The sequence below is a fragment of the Sminthopsis crassicaudata genome, chromosome 3, assembly GCF_048593235.1.
Source record: "Sminthopsis crassicaudata isolate SCR6 chromosome 3, ASM4859323v1, whole genome shotgun sequence".
NCBI classification, from domain to species: Eukaryota; Metazoa; Chordata; class Mammalia; order Dasyuromorphia; family Dasyuridae; genus Sminthopsis; species Sminthopsis crassicaudata.
The window spans coordinates 154,488,935-154,514,905 of NC_133619.1; the positions used below are offsets into that span (position 1 = coordinate 154,488,935).

A 25,971-nucleotide genomic window follows, 5' to 3' on the forward strand; every position below is an offset into this window, starting at 1 on the left:
ATAAATGTTTGGATACAAATATAAAAATAATATCTACTCTTAAAGAGCCTTCATGATGGTGTTATCTCTGTAGTCATGACAATGACAGGGTGATATGTTGAGATCACTTAGATGGCTTATTTGTAGTTTATATTTATATTGTCTACCATATCTATTTCAAAGACTTCCTATTAGTGGAGATCAAGAACCATAAACAGGTAACTTGCCTTCTACATTACCTCTCTATCTCTAGTTTTTTATTTCACAAGACTAATTAATTTCTAATTTTTTTTTACCCTGGCTGCTAAATCTTCAGTCAACTGTTGATCTCTTTAAGTGGCCAAGCCAACATGGGAAAACAGCAGTATCCAAACTTTCTCTTATGGAAGTAAGAAGCCACTTTGATTCTTTTCAGCAGCAATAAATGTTACTTATTTTAGGGGAGGCAATGTCTACTAGAATCATTACATAATAGCTTTAAAACATAAAAATTTTGCTTATTGTAGAATTTATGCTATACTTTGGGAATCATAGACATTATTCTATATTATATTCGATATATTCCCTTCTAGAAAAACAACAACCTATCAATAGAGAAGGCAGCAAAAATAAATCTGCCTTTTACTTTAAATCCTACAAGACATTATAGAGTAATTTTTCATAAGACTTGAAGTTTAGAACTGAAAGGGACCTTAGAGATTTTCCAATATGTTCATTTTATAGATAAAGAACCTGAGTAAAGTGATTTTCTTAAAGTTACAAAGGTATTGCTAGAACCATATTTGCACCTGGGACCAATATTCTTTCATTGTACTATGCTACTTCTTAGCTGCAAGAAATTCTTTTTGGTCTCCACAATTATCAGTGCCTATCTAAGTTGCATTTTGAGTATTGGTTATATTATTGAATTTATTATTCCCAGTAGCACTGATCTATAATATACTCTATAATAAACATAATCATATTTTCCCTCCATAAATGAAGATTCCCGTTAAGAACAAAGTTTATCACAAAGGAAAATGAACAATATTTTTTGTGGATGATGCAGATCTTTTTGACAATTTATTTGATTTGCTGAATAAAAAACCATATCATCGAAATCTACAAGCCTTTTTGAGTACAGATAGCTTATGAGGCTAAGTTAGCTACTGAGATCAATGAGTTCTTAGGTTTATTATTTTGAATAATTTTTGTTAATAATCCTGAAAAATATGTACTTAAATATGAAGCTTTCCTTAAGAAACTGTTGCCAACTTCTTATTTTATATTGTCTTTACAATTAACTTCCAGAATCATAACCTATGAGATACTTACATGTTTTCCACAAATGGAGAAAAACCTGAAGACAATCACACAGGCTCCCATCATATATGTATATGCATTCTGGAATATAAATAGAAGGAAGACTTTCATAATTTTCACAAGAAATTTTGTTCCAGTTCCAGTTCCATTTCTCACTTGAAACCATCTGAGAAGTCTACTGAAAAATTGCTTTAATAAAATGTGGAAATTCATATAGGAAATTTGTCTAAGAAGGTTCTGAAAAGGTCACTGTCACATCTCATGAATAAATATTATACATAAAATGAAAATAATAAATGAAACTTGGAGTTATGTTTTGCTTAGGTGACTTCTCTATTGAAGGGTTATTATATAAAATAAGCATTTAACAATCATTTATTAAGTGCTGCCTGTGTGCAAAGCACTAGGCTAGGCACTAGGAGCAGATTCAAAGTTCTAATAAGGTGCAGCTCTTGCCTTCATGGAATTTACAGAAGAATAAAGGAGATGCTAAAGATAGGATTTTCATGTCTATTGGCCCTAATGGCAGAGGATCTTGTGATGAAATATAAGGGATGATGGGATTTAGAGCAAAGAAAAGACTTTAGAGATCATTTAATTCCAGCATCCTATTTTACAGATTATAAAACCTAGAAAGGATTTTATAAGCCCAGAAAGGTTACATGATTTTTATAGTAGTGTGTACTACTGTATACAAGTAGTATATCAAAAAAATAGGATTTGAACTTAGACCTGCTTATCCTAACTCCAATAAGAGCAACATTCCTGATAAAGAGAGTAGTTCAACATTAAAATTAACTACCCAAGAAGATCAGGGATTCTCCTTCTCTGTAAGTTTTTTTTAGGACAAGACAAGAGGCTCATCAATCTAGGATGATTTGGGTATGACAATGCCCTTTTAGTGATGGTGACTAATAACTTTTTAAAGACACAGCCAATCCAATGTACCATTATTTGCTGATAAAAATTAGCCTTAATAACTTTACAACAATTGTCTTATTAGGAGGTAAAATGTTTTATTAGATAAAGCTGTTATAACCACTCTAATTTAAAAAAAAAGAAGAAGAAGCTATCAAAGGATGTTTGTGCTTTGTTGGGTTAGCCTAAGCAAATGTCACAGACAAATTTAAGCAGCATCCTATTTATCATAAGATCACAGACACAGAAAGATATGTGACTTCAGGATCATCAACTTAGAACTGGAAGGCATAGAAGCATTGTTGCCCATCTGCTTTATTTTACCAGTGAGACTCATAGAAGTAAAGTGGTTCAAATTCACCCAGGGATGGCTAAATTAACAGAGCTGGATTTGAAACCTGGGTCTCAGAATCCAAATCCAGTATTCCTTCCACCAAGCCACATTATTTCTCTAACTTTTTGTAAAGTTCTCAAATAGAAACATATGACTATATTTCCTATGTATATGTTTGTAGGCTAGAAGGGGTTCAGTATCTCTTTTTATATAATCAATTGTAAAAATTATTTTGATAAGGTTGTGTGGTTTCTGAATGAAGAACACAAAAAGTGATAATAGGAGAGTGAGTTTTGTCAGATTTAGGAATTTCTAGGTACAGTCCTCTGTATGTAGGGGATTGTTAGTCAGCTAGAGTTCATTAGGTGCTTTCTTTATACCCCGCAACTGTGCTGCCTTTGATCAGACCTTGAATGTGAGAGGGTACTTTTCTTTAGGGTATGCATTGGAAGGAAAAAAATATAGATGTTCTTCCCAATCCACTGAAGTATTGAGCAAATTTTTGCTAGATCCTTCTCCCTCCACGTGTCAACAACAGTGAGAATTGGGTTCAGAAAAAAGCTGCTGGTATCTAGGAGCTGTGACAGCTCATCCTAGGTGAGTTCTACTTCTTTATGAAGGCAGCATAATACAGATTACCAACATAGCATTTTCTTAATAGAGTCAGTTCGTGCTTGTAGATGTGTGGGTTCTTTGTGTCATAGACTATCTATAGCATACCAAGCCATTGCTGCTGGGGCTGAGTGGGAGGGAGATATGTGTACTCCAGAGACAAAAGATGCAGTTTCTGAATTATCCAATATTTTGCCTCTTTTCTACCTGTGCTTTTCTCCATTTGTAGTTCTAATATGGGACTGGCTTTAATTTTAATAAGCAAGATAGTTTTATTGCAAGTGAGGATCTTACAAGGAGAGCAAAATGAAGTATCACCCAAATGACACCAAGGGAAGTCACCAAGAGGTCATATCGATTCCTTCGGCTCTGCCAGAAGCCCGCAGGTGACATGGCGATAATCTTCATTGTAACCTGGTAAACAATGAAGACACATAAAATGATGGATTTTTTTCTAGCAAAACTTTAATTTACCAAGCACAAGTAGAGTCTACTACTAAATGAAAATACAAACAATTATTATTAGGAAATTTTTTTAAAAATTGAAATAGTTCATGTAAATTAAAAATATTTCTCACTAGACGAAACATGTCACTTTCTAAAAGAAATAAACTCACTAGAAATTGAATAAGCTATAAATTAATGGCAAAAGTCATTCCTCCATACTCAGTCTTTCCCCTCCCTCCCACTAATTTAGATAGCAGCATATTTTGCTTACTCAAGTAAAACACTCATAGGGATAGGAAACATCCAACACCACATATTTATAAGTTCCAGGGTCTTAAAAAAGTTGAATTGAATAGTGATTGTGCAACCAACATGTATTTTAAGGTAATCTTAGCTCTGTCAAGAGCAAACCCATGAGTCAGCTCTCCTTGCTATATTTTGAATACTCTAAATCACTGATTGTACAGCTAGACATCATTAACACTGCCACAACTCAGGCACAGTAGTCCCCAGAAGTGTCTCAGCAATTGGAAAAGGAAAAGAGAATATTTGTTATAAAAATGGAGACCATCATATTAAAAAAGGAGATAATTCTAATGATATGTTTTGAAAAACAATTCTTAAAATAATGAAATAATGGAAAATAATTTTCATTTAAAGCTTCTGTCTTAAAATAATGAATTGAGGGGAGGGGATGTGGTACAGGCGAAAAAAAGCTGGTTTTGGAATCAGTGAACCTGGTTCAATTTTCTGCCTGCCACTTAGTATCTTTGTGATCTTGTGTAAATCACCGAGATTCTCTTTTGAGAGTCTCAGCTTCTTCATCTGTAAAAATGAGGGGGTTTAATGGCATGCTCCTTAACAGCTCTAATATTCTAAATCCATAACCTGTACCCTATGAAAGTGAATAACAGGAAATGAGCAGAAACCACTTAGAGAGTCTTAAGCCCTTTATCATACCTCCAGGACAAAAATGAAGGTGAACACAACCGACATTGTTGCTAAAGGAACAGTAACTGGGTCTGCAACATCCCACTGAAATCAGAAAAGAAACAATATGTAACCATGCGATTCTTTAAGGTGGTTTTTCTCCTTCCTATTAGGAGAAACTTTTTTTTTTTTTTTTAAATTATGGGTGAGCTTATGTTTAGACAAGAATGACATCTTGCTAGATTCTCTGCTAGATGAATGAATGAATGAAAAAAAAAACAATTTGCAAATGCATAGTGTGAAGCAAAATATATTAAAAAAATGTACCTTGACTGACAGCAGCACAGATTGAGCCAGGACCAGCACGGCTATAGTCCTCTTAAAAAAGGGATGCTGGGTAATGTCATACATTTTAGCTCTAAAACCATCATTATCTGCAAAAGAAGGATTTTTGCAAGGGCATTTTAGTCCTGGGTCACATTTGCTTTCTTGTTTTTCATTTTCTATAATGATCATCTCAAGACACATTCAACATTTTCCCCCCACTAGTTTTAATCTAACTTTGAATATTTAAAAACAACAACTGCATGAAGCCTTTAGTACTGAGAGGACAGTCACATTTCTGTCAGGTTAATATATTTCACTCTCATTATTAAAAGGCAAGCACAAATATATTTTATTTAAAAATTCATTTTTTTCATTAAGGCTTATCCTAAAAGCACTGAAGCACAACCTTTGGGCGGCTAGTTTTAATAGCCTTATGCAGAGATCTGTGGTTAGATGGCTGTTTCTGCATTAACTTATGCACAACCTCCTAGCGGCCTCACGATTATTATTTTAATTTAAATCTTAGACTCCTGGGGAATCATGAACACTAGTGCCCAACATGAATGAAATCAGAGCATCTTTGATACCCGGGCGAGGTGGGAGATGAAGAGGTTGTGCTATCTTCAGTCTGCTTTTCAGATCTTCCCATCTTCTCTGATCTACAGTCAGTAACGCCGTTCCCTTAATAAACAAAGGAAAGCATAAAAAAGCCTTTTGTCATCTAAACCCAGAACATTCCAAATGTGGTCATCATAAGACAAAAAAAAAGGGGGAAAAAAACAGTGCTGCTTTTGGAGCTTAAAAGACAGCACTTCTTTCCACACAGGGGCACTTGGGTAAACAGGGTCAGAGTTTTTCTCCCTCACCTCCAGGGCAGTTCCCAAAGTCGACTCTTTGGCTGGTAGGCCTATTCAGTAAGAAGACTTACTGCTCTATAGACCTGGGGTAGTTAGCTGTGGAAAATGTTACTTTTTAATTTGATTTCTACTTGCTGGAATCAAACAAAGGGAAGGAATACCTGTTTAAATAGCAGCTAATTTTTATTCAGTTTCATTGCAGAAGACATTGCAGTAAAATAATGTCTTATTACTATTATTTTATCTTGTGAAAGTATTTTTCTGTCCCTCCTATCTTCCCATTGTCCTCAAAACGTGCAATCATATAAAACATAAAGAAAAAAAAAACCATCAGGTCTTTTCAAAGACAAAGGATTAGTGAGGAGGCAACAAATGCTCTGAATTCTGCCAATCCTTTAATAAGCAGCAGAATGATTATGTGGCAAGTTATTTTATCAGAACATTGTCATTTTAGGTGGGGACAAAACAAAATAAACACCCCAAATATTTTAAGGTTAGAAAAATGAAGTTTTCCCTGTAACTACAGTTCATTTAATGAAAGACATAGATATGCAAGGTTGGAGAGACTTGAAAAATGATTACTCATTCATTCACTCAGGAAATATTGAGCTCCTATTGTGTCCTTGGTACTATGAGATATATGAAAAGGAGGAAAATTTGTTCCCTGCCATTCAGTCACTTATAATGTAGTGATTAAATTCTAGAAAAACCACTAATTGGTTATAATTTCTTAACTGGAAATATTTATAAACGATCAGAGTCAACACTATTTCCATGCCAACATATATTCCCTTTCCTTCCCAAATTATTTAAATTTCTCCCTCTTTTCTCTACTTTTTTTGCTGTTTTGAGTTAGCAGAGACACCTGGGTTCAAATACTGCCTACTTCTGATACTGATTGGATAATCCTGAGGAAGTTAATTAACATCTCTGAGACTCAGTTTTCTCACCTATAAAATGGGGATAATATATTTTAATAACTTCCTCATTTGTTTCTTATGAAGATAAAATAATAAATATAAAGTCCTTCAAAAATGTTCACTAACCATAAAAAAGAGTACTTGAACCAAAATTCACAGATTCACAAGGGGTCCATGAAGTTGGACATTAGAAAAAATCATTTTGATTTTTACTGGAAATGAATGGAAATTTAACATTTCCTTAAATTGTTTAAATTCATTATTCTGAGAATGAGTTCTTAGGTTTCCCTGACTGCAAGGAGTACATGACATATACAGATAGGTTTAAGAATCCCTACCTGCTTTCATTAGCATAGGAAACGCCTTCTACCAATGCCTGGTTGGCACCTTCTATGTAAATCCTAGCATTTCCTGAGGTTATACACCCAATAAATATCATAGATGATATTTGAACTTTGGTCTTCATGGCTACAAGGCTAGCTTTCTATCCACTACACCATGCCATCTCTCTTAAATGAAAAAAAATTACTTATTATTGTTAATATTATCATTTCCCTCCTCTTCTTTCTTCTGTACAATATGTAAATATGTAACAGAAAAGAGCAGTTCTCATCAATGTTTTAAGCTGTTGGACCATTCTATATTCACCATCACCATGCAGTAAGAACAAACAAGTCTGGGATGTGGAAAGAAATGCTTTAAGTGGCCTGTAAGCTTGGTCAGGGATACTTGAAACTGAGTTGGAATCCTGGTTCTGCCAATGATTAGTTATGTGACAGTTGGCAAGCAACCATATCTCTCTGACTCTCACTTCCCTCATCTTTAAAATAAGAAGGTTGGATGAGACTGTAGGATCCTTGTTTTGGAGCTATGAGGAACCTCAGAAGTCATTGGGTGTATTATTTACCCTATTCCTTACATTTGAGAAAAGTAAGACCCAGGAAAGCTAAATGCAATTTAAAACATCTGCCTTCAAATATTTGATTACTAGTATCCTATAACCAATGTTTAAAAAAAAAAACTTAAAAAAAGAAATTGGGCACTGAGTTACATGAAGATGAAAATATAGACTCTCCTGACAGCATATTTTCACTGGCTGTCCCCTATGTCTGGAATTCTTTTCCTCCTCTGCCTTTTGGTTTCCCTGATTTACTTTGGGTCTCAGATAAAAATCTAATCTTTCTAAGAGGCTTGTCCTAATACCCAATAATGCTAGTACTTTATCCCTTCTACATTGCAACTTTCCCCGTTGTGGCTTTGATATATCATGGGTCAGCATAAAAAAAACTATATGGGAATTTTCTGAGAATTTTGTTGAAGCTGCCGATGACACTCAAAGGCCAGCAGATGACAGCAAACCTATGACCAAATACTTTATCCAAAGTTTACAATAAGGAACTGTAAATACCCCATAAAAAGAAAACATACAGATTTCTCTGGTATGAACGAAGGGCCAACAAATTTTGCTGGAATTTCCAGAACTTTATTGCCAGTAACCTTGTTGAATATCTCCAACTTATTTTCTATATGTTTTATCTGTATGTAGTTTACATGTTGTCATCTCTCCCCCCATTTTCCCTACCATCAGCCTGAGAGCTCTTTAAGAGTGGGGCTGTTTTGTCATTTTTTGTATGCCCAGGACTCAGATATACAAAGGCATCATGGTTTCTGGCACATAAATGCTTGTTGATTTGATTTCTTAATGTACATTGAACTCATCAGCTCATAGTTATAGAACCTGAAAAGGTCCTTAGAGACCATAAATCAATTACACAAACACCATCAATTTACTGTATTCTTTATTGGTTTTTATATGGTAATATACAGTTACTTTATCATCCTTGTTGCTCTCTTTGGGAACATCTCTGGGTTTTTGACTGATTTTCAAATGTTAATATCATCATAGAAGTTCATGCTTGCAAAAAGGATTTCACATGCAGAAACTCATTTGACCTTAACAGTAAAAATGAGAAATAGGGAGGGCAATTACTATTTTCATTTTACAGATAAGGAAAGAAACCCTGAGAAGTTAAGGAACTTGGCCAGGGTCATGTGAATAGTTAGCATTCTGATTCCAATCCCAGTGATCTTTCTACTATACTGTATTTTCTTTCTCAATGATATAGATAATATGGTAGATTTGAAATGTTCATTTATGCATTGATACACTAATGAAATCAGTAAATGATCTGGTAAAATACTTAGATTTGTTTATGTCACTTATAGAGCACTTGACTTAGTGAAAATGCCTAAACTATTAAAAAAATTCATTTTCCTTCTTATTGACCCTGCAGGAAAGCTGCTGCTAACCAGACTCACCAGAGGCTGAAAATGCCTCTTCTGTTTGTTGGCAAGGAAAAAGGGAGAAAGGCGGGGAAGGATCCGGAGGGAAGAGATTTATTCACAATGAAATGCTGTAAGGGAAGAGGAGAACATTTTTTCTGGTTTATGAGTAATTTCAGCAAAGAGAATGATCCCCTACGAGGAGGAGAGGGAAGTTGCTTCTCTTTGCCTATAGAGAGGATTTTTGGCACAAGTATCATAATTCAGATTCCAGAGCAAAAGTTCCCTTAGGTACTGGCTAGGAACAAAAATTCAGACTTTTACGTATATAATGAGAAAATTCTTGTAGAGATTCTATTTATCACAGGATAAAAACAAACAAAGAAACAAAACCCAAATGGTCTTATAGTTCCTTTTTTATATTGAGTGATGACTTTGTTTTCAAATTTAAAAGTAGATAAATACTAATGATATTGATATGAGTGTGAGGATTTAGGAAAAAAAAAGGAACAGGAAGCCCCCTAAAATGAAGATTTGGAGAGAGAGGAAATCTGGGCACAATTTGATATATACTCTAGATTCAGGGGGAATGGATTTATAGGGTTCAGAAAAAGGACAAGGTACTGTGGCCTAAATTTCTAAAGAGGAAAATATTTAGCTGCCATTAATAAAAACAAGCCACAAAATTCACTGAACTACATCCTAGGATACTGAAAGAACTAGTGATTTATGGTTGCTAAACCACTGTCAATGATATTTGAGAAATATGAGAAAAGAAGGGCCATGAATTTATAGAGTTATCTTATGGAAGAGGGGTTTGCCTTGTTTTCCTAAAACTGAAGGTAGACCAGTCTATTAATTAATTAATTAATTAATTAATTAAGTTCAGTAATCACTTCTGCACATATGACTCCTAAATCAGTCTGTAACTTTTAGCAAGCTATAGGCTCATATTTTCAAATAATTGTTGAATATTTCTACTTAAATGTTCTGACAAAGCTTCAAACTAAATATGTCCTCAAATTAATTCATCTATTTCTTCTGTAAATTTACCCCTGCACTTTTCAAGCTTTCCCATCCCTACTAAGGGGCACTATTCATTTCCAAATCATCCAGATGTATAATCTTAGAGTTATCCTTGGATATTCCCTTTCCCTCAACATGTAATGTTTCCAAGTCCTACTGGTTCTACTTTCAGGATGTTTTCATATGCATCCTTTTCTCTCCAGTGAACCCAAATCACCATACCATTTTAACAGCTTCCTAATGACTCTTTTTGGCTACCAGTTCCTTGACTTTCCAATATATCTTTTACCCAGCTCACAAAATAATCTTCATGAGGTACATGTCTGACCATGTCACTCCCCTATTCAAAAAACATCAGTGAATCCCTATTGATTCTAAAATAAAATGAAAAATCCACAGGTGGCCTATTTTTTTGGTCCTGTTTTCTACCACTCCCATTCATGAATCCTATTTTCAAAAACGATTATTTGTTTTTTCCTTGATTCAACAATCCATCTCCTATGTCCAAAAATTCATCTGAGAAACAAGATTCATTTCCATTTTTTCCTTATCTAGCTAACTACTTTCTCTTTATAAAGATAAAAATTCTCTTCTTACTCTAAGGCTTAGCTCAAGGTAGACTTCCTTAATCCCTCCTCCTCTGGTTCTTACACCTCTCTCAAAGAACCTTGGATCTTTGTATGCTCCCACTCCCTCACTCTAGTAGTCATAATTGTATTATAGATGTTAATAGTCATGCCATAGGAGACATTGAGGGAAGAACTCTTGCCTTAAGAGCCTGAGGTAAGTAATTTAATCTTCTTCACTTATAAAATTATCTTCCCCTTTTGGATTATGTGGCATTTGAGGCCCCGTTAAACTCTATATCTATAATCCCTTAGAATGTAGATGCCTTAGAACTGGAAAGCAGTATGGCAGAAACTAGGCATTGACTAATATCTAACAGTCTATACCAAAATAAGGTCAAAATAGGTTCATGATTTTGACATAAATGGTATTAGGATAAGCAAATTAGAGGAACAAAGTATAATTTACCTCTCAGATCTGTGGAGAAGGGAGAAATTTATGGCCAAAGGAGAACTGGAGGACATTATAAATACAAAAATGAATAATTTTGATTACATTAAATCAAAAAGACTTTACACCAAAAAATCCAATGCAGTCAAGATTAGAAGGGAAGCAGAAAGTTGTAGAAAAAATTTTATAGCCTTTGTTTCTGATTAATTCCTCATTTCTAAAATATATAAAGAATTAACTCAAATTTATAAAAATACAAGCCCTTTCCCAATTGACAAAAGGTTAAAGGATATGAACAGACAATTTTCAGATGAAAAAATTAAAGCCATTTCTAGTCATATGAAAAAAATGCTCTAAATCACTATTGATTAGAGAAGTGCAAATTAAGACAACTCTGAAGTACCACTTCATACCCTCAGACTGCCTAAGATGACAGGAAAAGATGATGAATGTTGGAGGGGATGTGGAAAAACTGAGACCCTAATGTATCATGGGTGGAGCTGCAAAATGATCCAACTATTCTGTAGAGCAATTTGGAACTATGCCCAAAGTGTTTTATAAAACTGTATATACCCTTTTGATCTCTATTAGGTTTATACCTCAAAAAGATCATTAAAGAGGAAAAAGGACTCATATGTATAAAAATGTAGTAATCCTTTTTGTAATGGCAAGGAACTAGAAATTGAGTGGATGCCCATCAGTTGAGGAATGGCTGAATAAGTTATGGTATATAAATGCCATTACATTTATTGTTGTTCTATAAGAAATGATGAATAGGCTGATTTCAGAAAAGTCTGGAAAGACATATAAACTGATGCTAAGAACATTGTACACAGTAACAACAAGATATGTGATAATCAATTGTGATGGACTTGGGGCTTTTCAACAATGAGGTGATTCAAAGTAATTCCAATATATTCATGATAGAAAGTGCCATCATCAGCCAGAGAACAAACCATGGAGACTGAATGTGGATTGAAGCATAGTATTTTCATCTTTTTGTTGTTGATTTTTTTTTCTTTCTCATGTTTTTTTCCCTTTTAATTTGATTTTTCTTATGTGGCATGATGAATATGGAAATATTTTTAGAAGAATTGCACATGTTTAACCTATATTGGATTGCTTGCTGTCTTGGAGGGGAGAGGTAAGAGGGAGAAAATCTGGAACAAAAAATTTTTTAAAAATGAATGCTGAAAACTATTTTTACATGTATTAAAAAAAATAAAATACTACTAAAATTAAAGGAAAAGAACAACCACAAAAAAGAATGTAGATCCCTTAAAGACATAAGTTGTTTTTTGCTTTTGTCTTTGTATTCCCAGTGTCCAGCACAGTGCTTTGCCCATGGCATGTCTTTAATAAATAATTCATGAATATTGAATTTAGCTATAGAAATTGAAACAATATGTATAAGTTATAAAGAGACACAGACTATAGCAATTGTAGTAGCTAACATTTAAGTAGTGCCTTATGATTTGAAACAATTTGTAAAAGGGAACTTAGAGGCAATTGAGTCAAATACTCTAATTTTACAGATGTGGAAACTGAGGCTGAAAGACTGGGGTCACAAATCAGGATTTGAACTAAATTCCTTGACAATGCCACCTTGTGGCCAATCCTTAGTATCACACCAACCAGAAATTGTATAACAAGTTAACAAAGACTGATTTCAAAAACTTTAAATAAAGAGGACATAATTTTCTTAAGAAGGATTGTTTTTTTAAAGACATAAGGGACTCTCTTTTCTGTTCTGCCTAATTCTGAATCATTAAAAAAACATTGCTCCCAGTGCTCACATTATTCCCTATCTTCCTATTTCATACCTCTCACATTGATTACCTGACTGAGAAGAGAGAACATATATGGAACCCTGTTTATTTACCACTAGGGAAGATTTTATCTGACGATTTATATTTTCATTTTTAAAACTTGAGGGAGAAGCCTTTCTGGGTAGACTAGAGGTGATTTAGATATTTGCTGCAAAGAAGAATTTATCAAGACGCAAAGCAGAGCTGAATGCTTTCAGCATGCACCTGACAATAGATCTAATATTCTCTTCTCTTCTCTGAAATCTTCCTTCCCTGCTTTCCCTTCTCATCTCTGAATCATCACAACATTTTTCTCTCTACTTAGAATATTATATGTGGCATAGTGGAACATGCACTAGACTTGGAATCAGGAACACCTGAATTCAAATCCTTGCCTCAGATATTTGCTTACCACAGGCAAATCAATCAATCTCTCTGTGCCTCAGTTTCTTTATATGAAAAATGAAAAGGTTGATCACAATGCCCTCTATGGTCTTTTCCAGCTATGATTTATGATCCTTCCAAGCATTCTATTGTTTCTTTAAAAATAAATTTAAATTTATTAATTTTTTTAAAGCCTGGGCCTTTTTAATTTACACTCAGTTTGGAAGCTTAGTAATCACTCATTGTCTCATCCCATTTGGATTGGCAGAGAAACTTTGCCTTGCTCCAATTTGTCCTCCTTAGGTCAGCTAGTACCCTCACCATTATGAGTACTCAGAATATTTATGCTAAATTAGTGAGGATACCTGATTAGCTTTGCTCTATGCAGAGCTGAAGAAATCCACTAACTTCAGCCACTCCAAGCAGGAATTACAGATATGACTGTGCTTTTTCTTTTAAAACACTGCTCAAGCCCCCTCTCTACAATGCCTTCTCAGATTAGTTTATTCTGACTCTGGTCAGTCCAGGTACTTTTAGAACTCCATATTTGTGTGTAATTAAATTAATTATTGATTGATTTGTTTTCCCTAAGATATGCACTTTTATTTAACTTCACTCATTTGTTCTTTGTCTGTTATGTCTCTTAATGCATGGTGCTTTGAATGAGCAATATAGAGCAGGAGAGGTAACATGGCATTCAGTGCTAGACCAGGAGTAAAGAAGACTTGCCTCTCATTTTACTTCTCACAATTATCTGCCATGTGACAAGTCATTTTATCTCTCTGAGCCTCGATTTCCCCATCTCCAAAAGAAAGGGGTTGTCAACTCCTTGATTGCCAACTCCATAATTGGCTCCATAGAGTCCCTTCTAGCTCTAAATCTGAATTTTCTTTTGAGACTCAGTATAAATGCATGATTAACAAGAAAATCTCATTTTATAATGCTGTTAAGAAAACTCATGGGAGTCAGGTGTATAGTTCCTGCAACATTCTCATCATACCATTCTCATACCATACTCGTTCCAAAACCTTGGAAGGTCCTCATAACATGTAGAAAAAACAAAACTAAGCTAAATTCCTTTGCCTGGAATACAAGATGCCCCATAACATGGTTGTACCCTAACTCTTCAATTTAATCTCACATCCCTCTTGTATGTATTCTATTAATCAATCCTAAACTTTCTGATGTACATGCTTTTGCTCATGCCAAGTGATACCTAGAATGTCATCACAACCGCAGGTCCATTGATGGAAGTTTTACCTAATCTTCAAAAAGTCTTCCATTAATTCTCCTAGCCCTGCCCATATCGAATCAACCCACTTCTATCAGCTTTCACAAGATCTTTGTATTTCACGCATGGACTTTACACTCTGATTTGTATTATATCTGTAGTTATGCTCTTGAGACTTCCTCATTCTTGTACCATTGGTACAAAGGTGTAACTCAGTACCAGCCAAGTATCTTCCCACAGAATACATTCAATAAATATTTAACAATGCTGTGAATAACAATATCTCTTCCTCTGGCACATGCATGTGTACTAGGAATTAATCACCCAAAAAAGGATTTAAATACCAACTATGTGCTGACCCTAGGAGATTCAGAAAAAAACAAAACAAAACAATGTGCCTTCATAGAGCTTAATTGGAGCAATATGGTATAGCAGTAAATCCAATCTATATTTAAAGTCAGGATAGAGATTCATCCTATAATTTTATTGAAATATTGTATGTAGAAACTAAGTCCACCAATGAAGATAAGCAATTTGAATTCTTAGAGAGTTGTCCAAAGAATTAAGAAGTCAAGTGTCTTGCTCAGGGATGCACAGAAAGAAACCTGGACGTCAGATCATTCCTGATGTGAAAGCTATCTCTAGATCTACTATATGGTGCTTCCTTTTATAAATATTACTTGCAAAGAAATGGAATTTGAACTGAATTTTAAAAGAAACTAAGAATTTTCTGAGGCTGGCATAAGAAGAAAATATATTCTAGCTTGTGCAAAACACAGAAACAAAAGATAGATTCTCATGTGTGGACAATGATAATTACATTAGCTGGACCATAGTGAATATGATGGGAAACAACAGATAGATAAATGGAAGACTACAGTTAGATTGGTCCTGCATTTAAGTGTCACGTAAAGGAATTTGTATTTTAATCTAGAGGTAAGAAGTTACCACTGGAGTTTTTTGCATGGTAGGAGTAACATGATCAGAAATATACTTTAAGAAAATGACTTTAGAAGCTGTGTATAGTATGGTTTGAAGAAAGGTAACACTCAAAGGAAGGAGCCCAACCAGGAAGCTATAACAATATTCCAGGTGAGAGGCTATGAAGGCTTGAATTAGGATGGTATCTGTGTTCATCAAGGGAGGAAACAGAAGTGAAAGTTATTGTAGGAATAGAAACAATAACACTTGGCAATTGATAGGATATGTGGCATGAAGGAGAATGAAAACTCAAGGATGATTTCAAGATCAATAGCATGAAAGCATATTTAGTCTTAAATGTCTGTAATGGTACAGAGATTACAGAACAATGTTTAGAGTTAGAAAAACTTAGGTTTAAATCTACCTTCAGAAACACTCTAGCTTTGTGATTCTGGGCTTATTCCTTAAGGCTTATTCATAAAGTCATATATACATGCATATTCCACCCTAGATATAGGAAACCACAAATGTTTTTTAAAATTTCATGATCTGTAGAAGTTTTAAATGAAGCTGAATAATCATTTCTTTATATTTCAGATGGGCAATGGACAAAGAAAGAAACTTAAATTTTGAGATTCTTTCATAGAAAAAAAATCCATTTGTAGCAGAAATGTTTTTCATAATTGGACCACTAAATTTATGTATGCAAAGAGAATGAAAGGAATGAGCAAATGAGTAAATGAGTTAATGTTTTAAACAAAAAGGAGATTATATGCAAAGCTTAAAGACAGAAAAATTAAATAGACTGAATTTGATTATACAAAAATAATAGTAAATAACAAAGCTAAAAGAGATTTCATCTGGTTCTTCCCCTTGTCTTCAGATGGAATTGTAATTGAACTATTTCAGAATGACATCTGTCAACTAATTTATTTGAACTTTCTAGAAATGATCATCCCACTTTGCTTGATAACATGTTACATTGGCATCTTTCCATGTTAGAGTGAATTATCCTCCAAATTATATAATTAAATGTAAAAATCCTACTTTAAAAGTAAAAGAAAGATTGAGAATCCCAGTAGAACTGATGACTGGAAGTGCAGACTGAAGCATATTTTTTCCTCTATTGTTCTTTTTAAAATTTTTACTCCTTATAACAAAACTGTTTTGCATAACTATATGTATTTGTATATATATATATATAAAAATGTGTATCATATTTCTTGCCTTTTTTGTGAGGCAATCAGGGTTAAGGCACTTCCTTAGGATTACACAGCTAGTAAGTGTCAACTGTCTGAGGTCATATTTGAATTCTTGCGCTCCTGACTCCAGGACTATTGCTCTATCCACTATGGAATCTAACTGTTACTGTGTTTCTTGTCTTCTTAATGAATAAGAGAGGATTGGAAGGAGAGGATTTGAAATTGAAAATTTTAAAAGAATCTGAAAAACTATTAGCAAGTGAAGCCCTCAAAAAAGGAGTTTGAAAGGATGGATGGATTTGGTGCAAAGATCATGCATCCTTTTTTGGAGACATTGAATTTGAGATAATCTACCAGATCCTCTGTTGAAAATATCCACTTGGAAGATGGTAATGCATGGAAAAGACTAGGGTTTGAAAACATATTTGTAAATAGGCAAAGAGATAATAATTGAACCCGCAGGAACTGATGAATCTGACAGAAAGAGAATGAAGAAAAGACAAGATTGCCCAGAACCGAACCTCACTCACAGTTTGGGAATGGGAGTTGGATGATGGTCCAGTAAATATGATTAAGAAGGACTAACCAGTCAGTTGTGAAGGTAACCATGAGAGCAGTCTCTTGAAAATCAGATTCAGAAGATAGCTAACCATGTCAAATGTTGTTGTGTAATCAAGAAAGATCAAGATTAAGAAAAAGATTATTGGATATTGCAATTAGGTCCCAAGTAACTTTGCATAGAATAATTTTAATTAAGTATTAAGAGCATAGGGGCAGCTAGGTGGTGTAGTGGATAGGGCACCAGACCTGAAGACTAGAGGACCTGCATTCAAATCGGGTCTCAGACACTTAACACTTCCTATCTGTGTGACCCTAGGCAAGTCACTTAACCCCTCAGGAAAAAAAAATTAAGATCATAAACCAGATCTCTTTTTTAAAATTAATTTTATAATTATAACATTTTTGACAGTACATATGCATAAGTAATTTTTACAACATTATCCCTTGTACTCCCTTCTGTTCCGAATTTTCCCCTCTTTCCCTCACCCCCTCCCCTAGATGGCAGGCATTCCCATACATATTAAATATCTTATAGTATATCCTAGGTACAATATATATGTGTAGAACCGAATTTTGTTGTTGTTGGATTTGGAAGGTAAAAGTAACCTGAGGAGAAAAACAAAAAATGCTAATAGTTTACACTCATTTCCCAGTGTTCCTTCTCTGGGTGTAGCTAATTCTGTCCATCATTGATCAATTGGAATTGGATTAGCTCTTCTCATACAGTATCATTGTTGAAGTGTATAATGATCTCCTAGTTCTGCTCATTTCGCTCAGCACCAGTTGATGTAAGTCTCTCCAAGCCTCTCTGTATTCCTCCTACTGGTCATTTCTTACAGAACAATAATATTCCATAACATCCATATACCATAATTTACCCAACCATTCTCCAATTGATGGGCATCCATTCATCTTCCAGTTTCTAGCCACTACAAAAAGGGCTGCCACAAACATTTTGGCACATACAGGTCCCTTTCCCTTCTTTAGTATTTCTTTGGGATATAAGCCCAGTAGTAGCACTGCTGGATCAAAGGGTATGCACAGTTTGATAACTTTTGGGGCATAATTCCAGATTGCTCTCCAGAATGGTTGGCTTTCACAACTCCACCAACAATGCATCAGTGTCCCAGTTTTCCCACATCCCCCCCAACATTCATCATTATTTGTTCCTGTCATCTTAGCCAATCTGACAGGTGTGTAGTGGTATCTCAGAGTTGTCTTAATTTGAATTTCTCTGATCAATAGCGATTCAGAATACTCTTTCATATGAGTGGAAATAGTTTCAATTTCATCATCTGAGAATTGTCTGTTCATATCCTTTGACATAAACCAGATCTCAAGGAGCTGCATAATGAATGAGAGCAAAAGTAGAAGCAATGGCACTAGGACATTTCCCCTCCCTCTCTAGAAGTTTAGATGAGAAAGAGTAATAAGATATAGATCAGTAGTGGGAGGGAATAGTAAGATAAAGTGAGAGTTTTAAGGATGGAGTTTGTAAGCAAACATGTAAGCTGTCATGAATTTGAAAGAATTAATGAAGGAGGAGTAAAGGGAATGCCTTATAGCAGTGAAAGCCAAATATCATTAATTTTTAGTGCACATGATCAGTTCCATTGCATTATTTCTTCTATTATTTTTCAAAAACATGTGAGCAAGGGTAGGAAAGACAAATGTGAAGTAAGAATACCTATAAGTACTGGATGAAAGCCATATCCATCACATGTCATAGTTCAAAGAACCATCTGTCAAGCATGCAGGGTCTGAAAAAGTATAACAACTTAAGCTTGCAGCCAAAGAATGAATGCTGAGACAAGGCATGTGGAATATATTCTCATTAGCTGTTGTTAAAGTGGAAGGCAATCACCCTGGCTAATCAGAACCATTAGGAAGGGTGCTTCTGTCACTGCTGATCTGATTCTGGCCACTTGCCTTAACCTGACATATATAATAATTATTACAGTATGAAATTTTCTATGGTTTCACAGTCAAAAATCTCATTGGATTGTCCGATCTCAGGAATTCCTTTCTTGTAGTACTCAAATCCACCTTCTTCCTTTTTAAAAAATAATTTTGTTATTACATGGGATTTTCTTCAGGACCTGTCCATTTGAGATTGAGCTCAAGGGTTTTAGACTACTGTTCCTGGAAGAGTGAATGTGGATTTCAATAATCTGTGTTTATGAGTACTAAAAAGAAAAAAAGGTGAGTAAAAGTGAAGCTGGTCAGATTATTAGGGGTGGTAGTCATTGATGAGAATGGTTCCAGACTAGCATAAATTAGAGGGCCCATGTGTGAGAACATGGTACTCTTTGTTTGTACTCTTCAGTATTGATGAATTGGGAAAAACCCAAGCATTCTCACAACAGAGAAAATGATGTATGAATACTACTTTGATAAGTTAATTTTCTTTATTTTGATGGATATAGAGCTGATTTTAGAGTCAGAATGAACTGGAAAGGGTCATCTACTGTCCTCTGACAAGTAGTTTTATAAATTTAGGGAAGTTATTTAAACTTTCCATGCAGTATCCAACCTTCTGAGATTCTAATTTGCAAAGAAGGTGACAATCTGCATTGGTAGAAGGGAACTTTTTCATCTAGGAGTTGAAATCACTGAAATCACAGGCCTAGTATTTATCCTTTTGCAAAGCAATCTTACAGCAATCCTCTGAGACTGATAGCTTGCATGTTATGAACCCTATTTTGCTCAAGAGCAATCTAAAGTTCTACAAGGTTAAGCAACTTGCCTAAGAAGGTATCTGAAGTGGGATTTCTTTTGACTCCAAATCTAGCATTCACTCCTCTATACATTTATGTGTTTCACATGAATCTCATCCATTTATACTTATTTACTTATTCATTACAGTCTTGTTTTTTTCAATATTTGTAAACTTGAACTGAAACTATGGAATTATTATGAACTGAACACTTACTCCATATAAAGTTTCCAAAAAATTGGGAATCTTCCCTTCATACTTTGTAAATTAGAAAGCTAGAATATGATACCAACTTCATCCAGAAGAGGAAAATTGTATTTTGTCTTCCCTCAACACCCCGAATTTTGATTGCACCAATTTGATCCATAACAACATCCAATTCATATTTTATGAAAGCAACATTGCATGCAATCACAGAATTCATTTCAGCCTCAGAATTTTAATAACTCTTTTTCACCTCCCTTTCAGTTTGAACAATAGAAGATAGACTGTCAGTTGTCAGGGAATCAGAAAACACTCTACTACCCAAAGTGTAAATTTAGTGAAAATTGCATTTGTAAGTAATGTGGCTGAAAGACAGCAACGAGGCAATTTGTAAAAGAGTCATAGAGATTATTTACACTAGTTACATTATTGTTTAATATGCTCTCATAGTATGTGCATAATAAAATACTTCAAAGTAAAGGACTAGCAATGAATGTGCTATTCGTTGGTATTCAAATGAAGAATTCTTACCTTGTTTTCATTGAAATTAGCAATGACTACTCCAACAAAGAGGGTCAGTCCAATCATGCAACCCAGGAATACAAAAACATGAATATAGATTCCGTGGATCTGCATAAATGGAAAATATGGTGATTCATCAAAGCAAATGAAAGCAGCTCTTGAAGCGTTCAAAGGATTCGATGTGCTTGCTTACCGGCCCCACACGATGAATAATAACATCCCTTACTTCCACCCAGCCTTTCAAGGAGAGAACTTCAAACAATGCCAGCATAGCATTTCCCACATTGTCAAAATTAAAGTTCCGAGGATTGGCCCTGTAATTCAGAGGAGGAATGCACTGTGAAATTCTGATAAGAAACATCCTAGGGCAAGTGGTTGTCATTTTTATTCAGTTTTAGATACTTGAGAAAGGCACATTTGACCTCTGAAAATGCTGGTTCTATGACATCCTGTTTGCTTTATGGAATCAATAAAATAGATTAAATTAGTCTGGATCTCAGACTATTTATTTTCAAATAGAAGGAAATATTAGCTATTCCTATATCCAAATTCCTAATTAACTGGTAATGTATATCCCTTAAAAAACAAACAAACAAGCAAACACAGTTGTTTTTTTCCTTTCTTCTCTTTCTATATGTTCTGCTTACAATAAACACTGAAAAAATTATATATATGTAAAGCTTTTGTTTTATACTGAACTGAGTAAAAGCAATTGCATACAACTCAACAAGCATTTGTTAAGCAGCTGCTACATTCAAGGCACTGGGCTAGCCACTGAGGATAAACAGAGCACAACTATGAATAGTTCTTGTTTTTGAAGGACTTTTAAAGGATTTAGGAGTGTGAAAAATTCAGCCTAGAATTATTTAGCTGACTGTTCTACTTTCTTTTTTTTTTTCTTTTTTTTCTTTTTCAAATTGTCATTATTTATTAATTATTATTATTTTCATTATAGCTTTTTATTTACAAGATGTATGCATGGGTAATTTTTCAGCATTGACAATTACAAAACCTTTTTTTTTCCAACTTTTCCTCTCTTTCCCCCCCACCTCTTCCCCCTGATGGCAGGTTGACCAATATATGTTAAATATGTTAAAGTATAAGTTAAATACAATATATGTATACTTGTCCATACAGTTGTTTTGATGTACAAAAAGAATCAGACTTTGAAATAGTGTACAATTAGCCTGTGAAGGAAATCAGAAATGCTGACTGTTCTATTTTCAATATGAAGCTGTACACATTGGAAATTGGGAGACTACTACAAATTGGGACTTGCTTTATTGTTTTATTGATTATTGTATTCTAAAAAAGTCATGAAGAAAATGTTAGTAATCTAAATAAAACTTAAAGTGTGTGTGTGTGTGTGTGTGTGTGTGTGTGTGTGTGTGTATGTGTGGTGTGTTGTGTGTATGTACCTGCGCACCTATTGTTAAACATTTATCATTATACTTCTGAAGATACATCATGCCAACAGTGATAAAGAAATGATAATTTAGGGGAGGGAGAGAACACTAACAACTCACAGGATCAGGAAAGAATTCCCACAGGAAGGGAGGGTCACCTTCACTGCGTCTTGAAGGAAGCTCAGGAGTCAGAAGGAAGGGCATTCCAAATATGGATAGCTTGTACAACTTCACAGAAGTGGAAGATAGAATATAGGATTTAGATAACAATGGCTGAAGTTTAGAGTGTAAGAAGGGTGGAATTGTGAAGTAAGAATGGAAATATAGGCTAGAAACTGATTTTTCATGGTTTTACATGCCAATTCAAATCAATGGACATCAAATTAAGTGCCTACTAGACAACTAGACAACTATGTTTTAAGTTCTAGGGATACAAAACCAAATAATCTTCAAATCGCTTATATTGCACTGTGGAGATGGATGATACAGAGGAACAACATAAAATGTATGCAAAGTAAACATGGAATTCTTTTTTTGGGGGGGGAGGGAAGAGTGCTAAAACTGAAGGAAATGCCTTTTCTAGGACAGAGTAATTAAACTCAGATTTGAGTAAAGGACAGAATATCAAGAGACTGAGGTGAACAGGATGAGAAATCAAGACAATAACAACCCGTCTGTTCAAAGGCATGAATGTAGGGGAATTTCTATTTTATCCTAGAAGCAATATGGAATCCTTGGAAATCCTTGAACAATGAATGACTAGACCTGTGCTAGAATAGAAACATAATTTTGTAAGCTAAATGGAAGATGTATTGGAGAGGGGAGAGACCAAAAGAAGGAATTATCTAATAATGATTCTTACAATGATTTGAGAGATTGAGAACCTCCTCTTGAATGGCAGACCAATGAACTGTAAAAGAGGAAGTTGTGAGAGATTCTGTAGAAGTAGAATTAACAAGTTTTGTCAGCTTATTAGATAGGGATGGTAAGGGTGGTAAAATAATGAAGAGTTGAAGATAACTCCTAAATTTTGGGATTCTGTTAGTGAAAGGATCTTGGTCTCCTAAAAAAGAAATAAGGAAAATTGTGGGGAGGAGAGGTTGTTTTTTGGGAGATGAGGAGAGGATGAGTTCCAATTTTGAATAGGTTGAGTTCAAGTTTATTTAATACGTCACAAAGTGTTTTTTCCCTCACAGCTAATACATTATCCTAATTTTGGAGATAAAGGAACAGAGGCTCAGAATAATTAGGTATCTTGCCTATAGTAGCATAGCATGAGAACTGGGCCCCAATATCTGGTCTTCTATAAGTCAACTTCTTGTTTACTTTTCATTATGCTCTATAATCTCTAAGGATAACTTAGATTGGAAAGTCTGACTTTTAAATTAATTTCTGTCTGTGTCCTGGTCAAGTATAATTAATATATATATATATATATATATGTATATGTATGTAAGCTTTAATCTCTTAAATGTTAAATAAAATTGTGAATTATATTTCTTTTAGGCATAATTTGGCTGTTTCTTAATGATACATGAACACAAATTACTTTGTGGAAAAAGAGTGATTATTTTTCGAGTTATTAAGGTATGATTATTTGTTTTTAGGCTAAGTAGCTGGCTCTGCTTTTTTGTGTTCTAAAAAGTCCTTTATGCTTATTAAAGGTCAGTGTGACATTGATGAGGAAGCAGTGTTCTCAGGTACTACTAAAGTTTACGTGGCTGTTTTCTCCTGCATTGGATATTCCTGGTAATGTGAACTTTTTAGTTAGTATTTTTATCATAGTTATGTGGCAGATAGAAGATAGATCTAGAAATTATGCCATAGAAAGACAAATTGAAGGAACTGAGAACAAATACCCTGAAGAAGACTTAAAGGAAACAAAGAACTATTTTCAAGAAATGAAATTCTGTAATGAGTTTTGTGAGGTAATGATTTAATTGGAAGACTGCATTTCATGGCCATCATCATTGCTTTCTATAATTTCTGTGGCTGCTTCTGTTCCTTACTACTCTTTCCACTTTATTGTTCACATTTTCTTTCATGTCAGCTTTCTCTCCCTTTTATATATTTCTTCTCCCCTACTTACTGACTTTGATGTCCAAAGTGCTTCTCTGAGAATTACTGGTAGCTGATGAGACAGACCTTTCTTTTTGTCAACATATTAGACCACCATATTATATTATTTTCCAATTTTATAGCTTTAGTTTTAGCTTAATTTTCTTAATATTAAATCTAGGACTTTCAGTGTTTTATTTTTTTCTTTCTGGATGTATTGCTATTCCAGAAAATTGAACATACTGAGCATCAGGGGATATACCTTTTGATCTCATTAAAGAAGAAGTTAATTTTAAAGCAGGAATACTGAATACTTCCATGTCATATTTATGTATCTTTAAAAAAAAACTATTAATTTGGGCAGCAAGATGGTGTGGTAGAGAGAAAACAGTCTTGGAATCAGGAAGATCTGAGTTCAAATCTGGTCTCAGACAAGAATAGATTAGTTCTGCAAAGTTTAATATATAAAAGAGAATAAAGTCTGGGCTCTGATCAGTCTCAATAAACATGGAGTAATCTATTTCATTACTTTTCCAGAACAAAAATTTGATTAGTTTTTATCTCTAAAATACAAAAAAGGTGTTATAAATCTAATAATAATGATAATTATTATTATGAAAACTAAAATATATATAACTATATCTGTGATAATGATTAATTTATTCATTGCAATACTGAGGGTTCTGGTTTTTAGCTGTGTTTGATATATGAAAGTAGATGTGTACTATGTTAGATTATTCACAGAATCTTTCCTTTTAGATTTCAATTGAACTGTATTTTTTTTTTTTCAGCAGAAAGAAGCTGAAAGGATTTTGCAGATTCCATAGTTTGTTCAAATGATGATTTCCCCCTTTCCCCCAGTATTGTGGTATGACTCTCAGATCTAATGCTGTATACTCTTTGACCCAGGCATTTTTTTTTTTTTTTTTTTTTTTACAAAAAACGGTGGGAGTTTTAGAGCTGAATTTGCAATAACAGCCTACTTTCATGTTGTATGTGCTTCAGGAGTAAGGTTACCTTTAAAAGCACACTTTCAGTATAAAAAGAACAGAGTAAATCACATTAAAAAAACAAACTAACAGCAAAACTTTCAGTATTAACTACATAAGATGTATTATTTGTGTTCATTTTCCTTCCATTAAAATTGGATAAACTATAAAGAAAGCCTTGTAAATTACAAGTACTACCCTTTATCATATGTTCATTGGTAGCAACATTTCTATTTGAAAGGACTACTGTGGCATAACATTTTAGGAAAATAAATTTAAAATGCAATGCATTTCTAAGTCAGAAAAATAAAAAAGTAAGATTGGACATTAATATAGGTCTAATGTGTACGTTCCAGTAGGAAATACACAGAAGATCAAATCACATAAGGTGGATTTACTCATCTGGCAACATTTAAAAATCTTTGTTGATTCTGTTCTTATATTCATGCAGAGGAAAAGCAAATATTTCCCTCTTTCCTTGTTGTACCCAAGAAAAAAGGCTGCTGTAAGTACTCTAACACTAAATAAATATTTACATAATACTTTTTATCTTTCTCTCTCTCTTTTTCTTTTTTATTTGAGGGGATATCCACTGAAATACTAGGGAGCTATTTAAAAGAACACATTCAATTTTCATTGAAAGGATATTCAATAAAGATTATATAGATTATTTTGAATGAATGAAACATTGTATTATTAAAATCTATTGAGTCTTTACCTAGCCAAAATACAATTCCAAATATTTTTTGGTCCTAAAACTCTCACAAAATTGATACAGAATCACACCTAGAAGCTGATCTCACTTGGCTAGCCAACTGAAGTATAATTGAAGAAATTATTCTATTTAAGGGTGACATTCACTTGCCAGAGTTTTTCACCAACTCATTAATAAACCTGATAATATAAACTATTGGTCAGTTGCTGTGGGATGAAGTTTAATTATTGTTCAAAATCCTTCATAATTTCAACATTTTGTGATGATGAACATTTTTTGAAAGTAAGGCTAAAAATGCCTAA

General features: G+C 34.1%; 1 protein-coding gene across 7 annotated transcripts in view; it reads right to left on the bottom strand.

Annotated features, from left to right (window-relative positions):
- The window catches only part of NALCN (sodium leak channel, non-selective), a 518,736-nt gene that overhangs the window by 16,928 nt on the left and 475,837 nt on the right, over positions 1 to 25,971 (bottom strand). For all 7 annotated transcript variants that reach the window (XM_074299465.1, XM_074299466.1, XM_074299463.1 and 4 more), the window contains 7 exons: positions 20,695 to 20,815; positions 20,511 to 20,609; positions 5,437 to 5,530; positions 4,850 to 4,956; positions 4,553 to 4,627; positions 3,440 to 3,559; positions 1,294 to 1,362 (listed from right to left, as the gene is read on the bottom strand). In XM_074299465.1, coding sequence (XP_074155566.1) covers positions 1,294 to 1,362; positions 3,440 to 3,559; positions 4,553 to 4,627; positions 4,850 to 4,956; positions 5,437 to 5,530; positions 20,511 to 20,609; positions 20,695 to 20,815 — 685 coding nt within the window. The remainder of the gene's footprint in view (positions 1 to 1,293; positions 1,363 to 3,439; positions 3,560 to 4,552; positions 4,628 to 4,849; positions 4,957 to 5,436; positions 5,531 to 20,510; positions 20,610 to 20,694; positions 20,816 to 25,971) is intronic.